This window comes from Cotesia typhae, unplaced genomic scaffold (assembly GCF_013202065.1).
Source record: "Cotesia typhae breed Kobodo isofemale line unplaced genomic scaffold, CoteBio_Ctyphae contig_5, whole genome shotgun sequence".
Taxonomy (NCBI): domain Eukaryota; kingdom Metazoa; phylum Arthropoda; class Insecta; order Hymenoptera; family Braconidae; genus Cotesia; species Cotesia typhae.
The window spans coordinates 8,062,516-8,074,967 of record NW_027423757.1 but is presented as its reverse complement, the minus strand read 5'-3'; the positions used below and the strand labels follow the sequence as shown (position 1 = coordinate 8,074,967).

Below are 12,452 nucleotides of genomic sequence, written 5' to 3'. Positions count from 1 at the left end.
ATCGGGATATACTAAAAAATTTTTTCACAGAAACTTTTGATTTTTTTTTTTCTTTCATTCCTAACACAATTTTAGACAAAGTAACAAGTTCATTGTTATTTAACATTGGCCTTTATTGAACATTTTCTCGACGCTACTGAATTATTCAGCAAAACCTGTTTGACTATCACTAGATCAATGATCATTATCATTACACTAAGAAAACTTTAATTTGGTCCTTTTTTTGCTAATCATAATTATGGCCTTGAGCATAAAAACTAAGGAAATAATAAAATAATTTAAAGTTGTAAAGCGACTTGTAGAAAATAATTTAATTTTTAATTAAATAGAAGTACTGGAGTATAAAGTAAAAAAAGATTATACAGAACAAAAATAAATATTATGCAGGCAGAATAATTGTGATATATTCTTTGTTGGGTGTAGCAAAAAAAGTTTAATTAATTTTGAATTCGTTTTTTTTTTTTTTTTTTTTTTTAATGTAAATAATTAATTATTTTCAAATGTTGGGATTTATAAAACAATAGATACACAGGTATACATAGTAACTTAAATATTTGTATTTATATATTTATGAAAGATTTGTTAAATCGACACTTTATTCAACGGCGGAGATATCTGTTTTGTTGGATATCGCACTGAATAATATAATAGAATAGAGAATTAAGAGTAAAAGTAAATTTGTGTAATAGCAGTATCTAGTTTATAGAGTTTAACAGTACATCGGGCGACCGGACATTCACTGAGACGTGGCGTGCACATGACACCAAATGTAATTCGTTTGTTAATAGCCGAGAGGTCAGTTGTAATGGATTCAAACTACCGGCAATAACTACAGTAATCTTTGTACATATTATTCGCTAAACTTTTATTTATTCTCATTTTATCTTCATCAGGGATTTTCGGATTTTTCGGCCCAGAAAAGCTCACATATTTTACCCTGATTTAATCATTACTTTATATTCACGTACATTACAATATAATCAGATATTCAGTGATTTTTACGGGCCTATTGTATCGAAAACCAATAATTAAATCGATAAAAAATTATCGCACACGATCTAGTGTCGCAGCTAGCAATTTAATGTATTTAAATAAAATACACCGCGATACTGATCGTGAAATATTTATTGACTGGCATAAATTCTTTCATAAAGACATTTAATTTTATAAAATGTTAATGTTATTTAGGAAGAATAAAAACAGTGACAGGTTATTTTTTATGTTATGCTTTCATTTTAAAAGCAATACATCTCCGTTATTGAATTGAAAATAAATAAAAAATAAAAAACAATTGTAAATATGTAAAAGAGAGTTTCATTTTATTTAAAAGCTTTTAGAAGTAGTTTTTTTCTGGCATTTTTTCAAATTTCTTATTTAATTAAAGTTAATGGAAAACAAAATGAAAGTTGTGAATTTTAATTCCGGGTAAAAGCAATTGAATGATATTAACAGGTTAAAAAAATTATTGATACTTGTTTTTTATTACAAATTAGTTACATATAAAAATTTATTGAGTAGTTAATATTTCAGTATTTGTTATGAAATTATTGTATTGTCATCAGCTCTTACTACGTGTCCAAATTTTCAAATTAATTCCTTAAACTCGATGAAAATTACGTTGAAAGATTTCGTTACGTAGATGTATTGATGATTACAGGTCAAGCTAATCAATCGTATTTAAAATCAAACATTTTAAGTGCGTATAAACGCAGACCAGAAAAAAATTTTCAAGGTAAATTTTTAAATCTGCCGTAAATGGGTAGTCTACCTTACGAAAGCTTTTAAAAAACTAAATATCTACTTTCAAATTCATAATTAATTTTAAATATTCATAAAAGCGACTTTTATATTATTTACCTAAAAAATTCATGCAAAATAAAGTTATTCTCTCGAAAAAGTTAATACTTTTAAAAATAACTTTAATAAAATTATGAACAAAGGCTTGAAACCAATGGAAAAAAATAAAAAACGCATTTATTAGCTTTTTTCCATTGAATAAAAAGTAAAACGTAATTTAAATAAAAATCTTCACCTAGAACAGTTTGCTTACAAAAATAATATGATATGAATACTTTTATAGTCAAGGGTCTTATTAATTAATATATAAAAAAAAAAAAAAAAAAAAAATAAATAAATAAATTTATCTTTTCATTGAATTGGTATTTTGTTACATGAGATTCATAAGCGCAACTTTTAATTTAAATCTTTCGTTACTCTATTAAACATATATAGTATACAAAATTTTCTCATATACACTTTCGAGTGCTCTACTTTAAAATGATAAAAAAATGATAGCTACCACGTCGTGCATGGCATTACAAAATAGAACGATAAAAAAATGTATGTTTATGAAAACTTTTTCAGAATGTGTACAAAAATAAAGTCTACGCAGATAAATAAAGCAAGAAGACTTAAAAATAAAGAAACCAAGAGAGAGACAAAATGTTTTTGAATAAAAATAAAAATAATGATTTGAATGAAGAAAAATCATCAGAATTGCAGCAACAGCAGCTGGAAAAAGAAAAGAAAAAAGTACAGAGGGAGTTAAGATTAAGTACGTGCTAAGAAACGATCGAAAAACCTATCCACGATAGGTTGCCTGCAGAGCGGTGGTAGCAGGGAGTTGCCGGAAATTGGCGACTCCGAGAACGTCGCCAGTGGTAACAGCATTATGTGCTGTGTACTACAGGGTGCTAGTAGAGTATGTCCCTCAAGCATGAGGGACAAACATCACGATGGTAGCACACCCAGCGACCGAGGGGGCTGCAATACATCACTTGCTACCAATGATTTACCACTAGAATCACTCTGGGCCGCTGGTCTCGACGAAGGAATGGGTTTTCCGCAGAGATGCTACTATGCCAATCATCGGACTATTCCGATAACACCGACTACTCCCAACAAAAACACCGAACAAATTTGGCATGAGCGCAATACACCCTACAGGTATTCTCTAGTATTCCATGTTTATTAATATGCATGGTTTTTACATTTTCATTTTTATTTATATTCATATTTGTAAAAAGAAGAAGAGCGAAGTTATGCATGTACATGTTTATGTATTGTATATGTACAGGATGAAATGGGTCAGCAAAAAATTTCAAAAATTACTGAATTTGAAATCAGGTCCAAAAGCGGTTTCATTGAAATTTTATTGAAAGTCTGAGCGAATAAATTATCAAATATTATATCACTGCTTGTCTTATGAATTGATTTAAAGTTTAAATTGGAAATTGAAATGGGTTTGTTATGATTTCAAATATTCTCAAATTAAATTGAGAGATGAAAGAAACAATTTGTATTTTAATTAAATTATTTTTATTAAGTTATTTTTGCGATGAAATAATTTTTATAGCGAATGATTTAACTTTTGTCTTTATTTATATCTGTCTTATATTTCATATGTTGATTCATGTTTTCATGTATAAAATTCGGGTTTGAAAGCGATGAGTGACAACCTTTCAGATTTATTTCAGCAAATGAATTGTGACAGAGAAAATTTTTAAAAAACATGAATGCAACTTTCTAAAAATATTTTTTTAGTAATAATTTATTTTCATAATTCTGAGAGATGAAAAAAAAAAACTAAATGTACTGATAAAAAAAATAATTAAGAATTTATTAGAAAATATTGGCAAGAGAGATTAATGAAACCTTTTTTATAACAGTAACGTTTCTTTATTAAAACTGCTGCACATTGATATTAAATACTCATCCGACAACTAATAAGGAATAAACATAAAAAATCTAATTACCAGAACTTTTCTCTCGAACTTAATTTCACCCCTTGAGCCTTCCTAATTATTAATTATCGATATTACAGTAGCCAATGGTCGGATGATTATAATTATCTAATAAACTTGTCAAACAACTTTTAAATGAGTCAGATTACCGTAATCTCTCCATTATTTAACTCTTCATATTGATGTACCTTTCAATATTGAACTAATCCACGTGATTATACGATAATAGAAGTTCGTGATTATTGAAAGGCGAATCGATGTAAAAAGGATCACATGATTGAGAGCTTTTCGATGTTTAATTTCAAAGATACTCCTGGTTTGATAATTGCATGAATAGTACATTTAAAACCTTGCATTAATTATTCATTACTATACTATCATTACTAGTTATCAATTCATGATGTAATGAATCAATGTCATTCATTCATTCAGGAATCGACAGAGCTTAAATTGAATTGTCTATATACTTTGCATTCAAAATTCATAATTTTGATAGATATGTATATATATATTTTCCGATTAATTCATTACAAAGCTAATGAAAATTTCTAAGTTCAAATTTAAACTATTCTAATTTGAATGTTAAGAGTTAGTGAGCCTTTAAAGTCTAATTGGATTGTAGAGAAACGGATTATACGTAAATAGGAATGAATGAACTAATACATTGAACATTGCTCTTTAATCAAACATTAAATAGTTAATCTAATTTTATTTTTTTTCTGTTAAACTCTCATGATTCATTTATTTCAATTAGTATTAGCCATTTAAAGTAAGCCTTTGTCTTAATAATTCCATTACTTATATTAATTGAAAGATTTTTTCATTAACTATAAAATTAAATTATTTATTTAAATGAATTGATGCATTTATTTGTTAAAATAAAGTCTAAAAATTTTTAGATGTCTGTGGTTTTTAGTATCATAATTTTTTTCATTTTTTGTTCCGGTAAATTTGGAATTCTTTAGAGGTTTGAAAATTTTTTATTATATCGGAATTTGAATGGGCACTAAACTCTCCAGCTGTACTATGTTTAACTGTTCAACTCCATACAAGTACTTGTTAGTCTTGAATGACCCATTTCGTTTGTATTTAAATTAAGGATTCCAGTTTTGCTTAGCCACTTACATGTTTTCAGAGAAAATTCAGCACGAGGTAGATAAAAACCGAATCGATAGGCATTACCCGAGATTAGATTTTAGATAAGATTTTTAATTAACGATGAGATTGTTACAAGTATAAGCGATTTCAAAGGCTCTTCCTCACGTATATTATTATCTATAAATATTAAATTTTTTGGCAAAGAAAGTGAGCAAAAAAACTGCCATAAAAATTGTGCTGTATAAAATATACTCATACATTATTAATAAGAGAGACTCGGGTAGTTCAGAATAGAGAGTAAAAATAAAGATGAAGCGAAAGTCAAAAATGTTAATTTATTGCTAAAAAAAAAAAAATATGATAATCACAATTTTATGTTATTTTATTGATATTATTAATTAAACGAATCTAGCTAAGAGAATTCGGATCATTTTTTAAAGTAAAATTGACGTTTTATGCTCAATATTTCTTTTTTCTAGTCTGTAGTAAATTGAACAGCGTAAGACTAGTTTTTTTATGATGTTTTTTTACTTGAAGTTTTCAACGAAGAAATTGAAAAAAGTAAATCTTTGAAGTCGAAGTGATGAAATTATATTATAGATCTTGTTCATGCTAGAATAATATTTAAATTTTCAAACACATAAGTTATTTTTTTAAATCACGTTTTATATGAAAAAATCTTTTACATTATAAATAATACTGATGTATTTCGTCGTGAAATTTTTGAAAGTTTTTTATAATTTTCAATTAAAATTCAAATTTTCAAGATAACTTAAAAAAAAATAGTAAAATAAATAATTCTAGAGTTACAGATATGATGTATCATAAAAGTCAGATCACTCTCGAGTTTTATAGTATTATTTTTGATTAGATATTTTGATGGTTATAACTTAAAATTCATTATTCATAATAAATAATGCAGCAGACTGAAGCTATCTAGTATTTCCCTGGAGTAGAAACTAAACAGTTTTTGACCGCGAACATTTGGATATACTGCTCTGAAGTTGTCTTGTTCGACTGACATTCATTAAAACTTGAATACCCGAAACAATAATAAAATATATGCAATCATAAGAAAAAATCTCGACTATAAATCATAATTTTTTATTTAGGTAAAAATATTTATTCTAATCAATTTCAATAATTATTTGTTCAGATGACAAACTGCATTTATACAATTACTATAAAAATTATAAAAAATTTCTATCCCGTTAAATTGAAAAATATTTTTTATTTACTTACAATATTCAGACGGAGAGCTCTAAAAATATTTTTTTTACCCGAAGCTTTATTCAAATGTTATTAAAGTAAGCGTAATAAAAAAAGATAATAATGAGACTCTAAATCGATGTACTAATTAGTACATACTTTAAAAACCTCCATAGAACCCCGACGATATCAACTGGAGCAGACTCATCGATAATAGATGAGATATGGACTTCATCGAACGACAGAAAATATTTTCATGCGTCAACAATGTCTTCAGAAATGGATTCGAACCTGAATATTCATGAAAACAATCGTTCACTTGAATTGAGAGACAAGGATTCATATCTTAATGACGTAGAAAACAATAAAGACCCTCACAAGCGTTCTTATTATCCATCCACGCCGACGACATCGGGACTGGGATCCTCTATTGAGAAAACTCAATCCATTGAAACGCCTAGATCTCACGATCCACCTAGTCATCTCTGGTACAGCCGCGCTGACGATTTTTCGAATTACAATACAGTTAAATCGTCCCACGCAATAACACGACAGCCAAGGCCAAATCCAGATTGGTTCAAAAATGACAATAAGTTCATTAGCCATCGTAAATTTTGTGGCCGGCCTAGAAATGACGACACCGAAATATGGTCATCGAAAATCGATAATACGAATATCATGTCGGGATATATGACGCAACAAAATCGTCAACATCGTTGTTATCATCAGGCACGTAAAAGTTTTTCAACCTCGATGATGACTGATCTTGCTGCTATGCTAAGTGATTCACAACAAAGTCTTGGAAGTACTTCCATTCTGGTGAGTTTATCTCTAATCTACTTAACAATAAACACTAATTATCATACTCTTTATTTCTGTGTCAGCGATTACCTTTGAAACATTTAATGACTTTTATATTCATGCAGGATAAACTCATTAATATTATTGAAATATTTTTTGTTATAATAATTAATGACTTCCATAATTTGTAAGAGTTTTGTTATTATTATTATGATTTGTTTTTATTATTTGTAAACGTTGTTAAAGAAATTGATAGAAAATGAATAAATTTTCAATTTATTATTTTGTTTATTTATTTATAATTTATAACAAGTAGCACTAAAACTTTTTTAAAAATCCAATGAATCAATCGTGTCGAAACGTACCATTGTTATTTTTATTTCGAAAACGATTGACCTTTTTAAGTCGAAACCGAAGAAAAAACAGAGATAATACTATAAATAACGATTCGCTAACGTTTCGGAGTTACACAAAAGCTCACTGCTAAAACTTTTTAGTACAATAAACGAATTTTAGATACGAAAATTTAAAAAAGTTTTGTATTGAACTTCCACAAAAGTTTAATATTATTTTTCGATAATCCGCTTATCTTACATTCTAAGTTTATGCTTTTTATTTATCTTTTTTATCCAGTTATATATTTTAATATTGAAATAACTTGAGTTTTAGATATCGCTAACAATATTGAATTTCATTCTTCCACAAGTATTCAATAAATTCTCACGAATTAACAGAACTTTATATAAAGGTTATAAATGGATAATCAGGATAAAAATAGAGCTTCAAGTTATTTTGTGACTTTATAAGTATTCGGAATACCGTAAAGAATGGATTATTTTTTTCTAAGCTTTTATGATTTTTATTAGTGAGACTCATAGAAGCAAAAAATTTTAATATTTAAGAGCTGTTCTCTGAGGTGTATTTAATCTAAACATCCGAAAGTAAATGTTTTATTTAAGTACTAGTGTAAAATTCTGTAAAAAAATTGAACCTTAATCTTACGCTAATACTTACAATCATCCCTATACATCTTTAAAAATGAATAGTGATAAAAAAGATCATGGTTTTTTTTTATGGATAATTTGAACTTCCATTTCTGTCAAAATTATGTATTGAAAGTTTTACGCTGTTTTATCTTCGTAAAACTTGACAGAGGTAGTATTATTTTTTCTACTTTAACAATCGATTTATGAGTAATTCTTTTTAAGGATGGTTTTTTATTTCTCGTATACGACGACTGCTTTTTATTACATTTTTATTATAGAAATGTCGTCAGATATTATTGATAAGCTTTTGGCCTATGAAACTACGTGAGTACACAGAAAAAAAAAATTTTAATTGAGCCACGAAAATCAATACAGTGTTGATCTACGGATAATTTTTCTTTATACAAGAAAATTTGATTTCGCTTAGAATCATTATGGTCCTCATAAGTATTTTCTTGAGTCTAAAAAATTTTTTTCTCTACTCAGGAATTGATATTTCCAAGTAGAAACTTGTTCCAATAATCAAAAGTTAATTTAAAACAAAAAGCAATTGATGATAACTTTAAAAAGTAATTTTCTACGATGTACACAATTTATAAAAAATTAAATTATCTCCAACGATTTTCCATTCAATTTACTGACAAAAAAAAATTTTTATTTAAAGGAACTGGAAAAGAGTTTTGCTGTATCAACACCAGGAGATAGTAGTCCGGTTTGCTATCCACCTTGCAGCCCGCCTCCAGCCCCTGCAGCTTATCTATCAAGTGTCCGAGCGTCGTCCAGGAAATTAGACGGTGCAAGTGGACATCCTTCACCCGATCGCGACTCTGTTGGTCGACTACTTCGGTAAAATAAAATCCAAAAAAAAAAAATCTTCATTTTATTTTTATTTAAATCAGTTAAGTTCGGTAAACAGAATGAATCTTTTAACTTTAAATCTCTCAGTTTAGTATTTCTGTTCCTTCCTATTCCTTAAATTTTTATTTTGATGCATAATTTGACCCTTAAATATTTCCATTTATTTATACCGCATCTTTTTATTTCGGAATTTATTCACAAAAAAATCGATAAACAAAATCCATCGTGATAATAGATGAAATACTTTAGGCATAAAAACTCAAAATTTTTCCCTTATCTATACTATCATTACAAATTATTAAATTTCCTCTTTTTATTTTTAAAGATTTTTTTTTTATATCATTTTGTTCGACAAGAAAATATTTTATTATCTTCTCAGGAAATAAATTTAATTACGCAAGGTCTATATTAAACTACCGTACGGTGTGAAATATCATCCGGTGAACAATATTTTATTTTGAAGTAATACCAAAGAGTCTTTCAAGTTCAGCGCACGGTTCGGTGCATAATAAAACGAACATAAAGCTGCCAAAGTAACAGACAGGTTAAAGTTACTCGAAACGCGCTTAATCGAAAATATATTAACACTCAATTTATTGGAACTCAGTATACATTCCATGAAGCTTACTTGCTCCCAGGTTTTAGGCAATAAGCTTGAGTTAAATTAAATTTATTTATTTTATGTGCTTACCAGATACTTAAAGAGCTTCTACAAAGAAATAGCTACCAGAGATCCCCATCACTTGCCATCATGGACTTCATTTCTTCCAGCCGGTACATTTTGTCCAGCGCATTTTCAACCCCATTTGCAGTTGATATACAACAACGACCAAGAGCACCGTTTGGAGAGAATCAAAATTGACCAAATATTTTCATCAGTTCGAGTATGTAAACTAATATCTATTAATTACAGTCATCATAATTATACCTGTTATTTATGTCATAAATTAGCATCTTTGAATGGGTGATTTAGTGTAGAACATGAATCGGATATAGACCCGTTTCATTAATTATTCTACACAATATAATACATTAATTATATCAATACATGCTGAGTCGCTGAGCCTTTAAATCAGCTAATAATTCGATGTTTGTTTTTAATTAATCACGATTATGAAGGCGGTGGGTCTTCGATGATTTAATTAATTATATACTTCGATTTCATTATATAAATAAACATATTTCATAAATGAGGTAATTTATTGTATAGAATATTTTATTTTTTTTTTTTTTGCTTAAAATTTTCACGAAACATAATATTCAATTAAAAAAAAAAAAAAAAAAACATAAATAATTCAATCAAATAATTTTATTGAAAATTTTTAAAATCAATTATAGTTTAAAAAATACGTTTTGATTGTTAGCTGTAAAAAAATATTATTGGTTCAAAATTTCTTTTCTTGACTCAAATTAATTTTTTTGTCCGTGTATATTTTAAAAATTCTTCGATGAACTTGAAATAAATTTATACCGCATATTCTAAAGCATTTTTATAAGAAAGATATTTTCAATCGAATTGATAAAATTAAAATATGAATCACAATCGTATTTCTCAGAACAATATTTATAAAAAAAATACGTAACACAACACATAAAGTATTAAACATATGTATTTACCGTCTGAACAAAATTTTTAGTCGAAAAAAAAGTCTTTTTGACACAAATTTATTTTACTGTGTAAATCACAAATATAATTTAACCTAAATTATATTTGTGAGAACCCTCAACTTTTCGCCCCTTGAGGCGGGCAATTAAACGAAGTTTAAAAAAAGTCATAGACGAATTAAAAAAAGTCATAGACCCGCAAAAATAATGATTAATTACCCAGATGATTGATTACCAACCGTTCTAATCCTAACCTAGATCCCAGATAGCATATTTAATATACACATTTATTTTTCTAGCTAAGCGACGGAATTTTACTAGAAGGACCGAGACGTGTCGCAATAGAAGGGGGCTCGGGAAGTGGCCGGACAAGTTTATGCTTGAAACTACTTCATCAATGGGCGAACCAAGGCGACGGCCCGGCCCTCGCATTCATGATCCCGCTCCGGGAATTACGCGGCAACTCAATTATAAATTACTTGACGCGTGAATTTTTACCGAAGAGCGCGGCTCTGGGTGATGCGATAGCGCAAGTCTGGCGAACACTTCATCTGCTGGAAGACCGGGTGCTTTTTATTCTCGACGGGTATGACGAGTGTTCAGGTGCCAAAGCGTCATTAGCGGACGCCGCAGACCTGTTAGAAGCCCGACTTTTTCCCGACGCAAGAATTCTTGTAACCTGCACGCCGAACAATTCTTCAAGCTTGTCAACGATGGTGCAGCGTAGAATCCTTTTAACTGGGCTGGAGTGGTCCCATGTTGAGAAGCTCTGCGTGGCTTACTTTATCCACAACAATTTATCCGAACACGCCTGTGATTTTTTAGAGAATTTGAATGTCCAGTCTCAGTCCGCGAAAGAGTTTATCCAGTATCCATTAGGCTGGATTATGTTGTGCTCACTTTATCGTGACGCTGGAAAATTGCCGAGTGAATGTAACACTTTGATACAAGAGGCCATTAAAGGGGTAGTTAAGAAAAGTTTGGAAGACCCACTGACTCCCGATGAAGAGATACCGATTTATTACAAGAAAAAACTAGAAGACTTTGGTAAACTTTCTCTGTCGAGCTTGAGAAAAGGAAAATGCTGTTACACTGAAACAGAACTGAGAACTCGTGGGGGCGGGATCGATATCACCAGACTCGGGTTCCTGACACGCGGTTTCACATTCGGACATCGGAGAAAAACAGAAATTTACACGCCGATCCATCTTGCGGTGATACAATACTTCGCGGCGTGTTATCTCGCCTCGGTATCGCAATTCACGAACATTCTGAGGAATGAATTGGATGGATTACCCACTGAAATAATAAGTCACTTGGCAGCGTTGCTCGGACCCAGAACGCATTTGATACTTAATCAACTTTGCCCCCTGGAAATTCCTCCGCGAATGATATTCTCGTTACTTAAAGCCGCAGGAACGTCAGACAATAATATCCTGTCTGTTTGCCGATTATTTGGAGCAGCATCTGGGTTCGGACCAACCCCTAATGAGAAACCTCCTGTTCCATTAGTTCAAATATCACCGCTTGAGTTGGAAGGTTGGACTAAAATACTTTCCAGCTCGGCTTGTACACTCGAAGCCCTTGAAGTTGTCTTTCAAGTTGAACGTGGATCTGATCCAACTTATCTAAATAATTTCTTCAATGCTCTTTCCAACAATGAGAGTGTTAAACTTGTTAGAATAACTTCGCTGCTGGGACAAGAATTTTCAACAGACGAAACACAAAGACTCGCTGAATATCTCAAGAGTGTGCTCAGCAAAAAGAAACTTAATGATTTTGAACTTGTTATTACGTGCTTAGAAGAATCCTCCAATGACAGGTAATGTTGCTGTTTTTTTTTTTTTTTCCATCTTTTGACCTATTACTCGACAAGGTTCATATAAAAAAAATACCGCAGTATTTTTATTGAGAATAGTTTTTTTTTTTAAACAGATAAGGAAAAATTCTGAAAAGAAATAAAGTCTGGATTTTTATTGGTAATACGATAAAAATATAGATAAATAACGTTTATTTCTATAAATAGCAAATGAGGAATAAAAATAAAATCATAAATTTCTAGAGTAATGTATTCTTTAAGATACAAATATGACATTATAAAAAAAATTGGAATCATTATTTTTTTAATTAATTGACAGATGATATCTTCTTA

At 29.5% G+C, this 12,452-nt stretch overlaps 2 protein-coding genes across 5 annotated transcripts in view; both read left to right on the top strand.

The window, feature by feature from the left end:
- The window catches only part of LOC141530684 (uncharacterized), an 86,055-nt gene that overhangs the window by 60,569 nt on the left and 13,034 nt on the right, over positions 1-12,452 (top strand). For all 4 annotated transcript variants that reach the window (XM_074247947.1, XM_074247946.1, XM_074247945.1 and 1 more), the window contains 3 exons: positions 8,502-8,683; positions 9,390-9,579; positions 10,600-12,122. In XM_074247947.1, the coding sequence (XP_074104048.1) occupies positions 8,502-8,683; positions 9,390-9,579; positions 10,600-12,122 (1,895 nt within the window). The remainder of the gene's footprint in view (positions 1-8,501; positions 8,684-9,389; positions 9,580-10,599; positions 12,123-12,452) is intronic.
- Positions 2,376-6,947, top strand: LOC141531488 (uncharacterized). Its single transcript, XM_074249334.1, has 2 exons — positions 2,376-2,946; positions 6,227-6,947. Exons 1-2 carry the CDS (start codon positions 2,672-2,674, stop codon positions 6,945-6,947), a joined length of 996 nt encoding a protein of 331 aa, XP_074105435.1. The 5' UTR covers positions 2,376-2,671.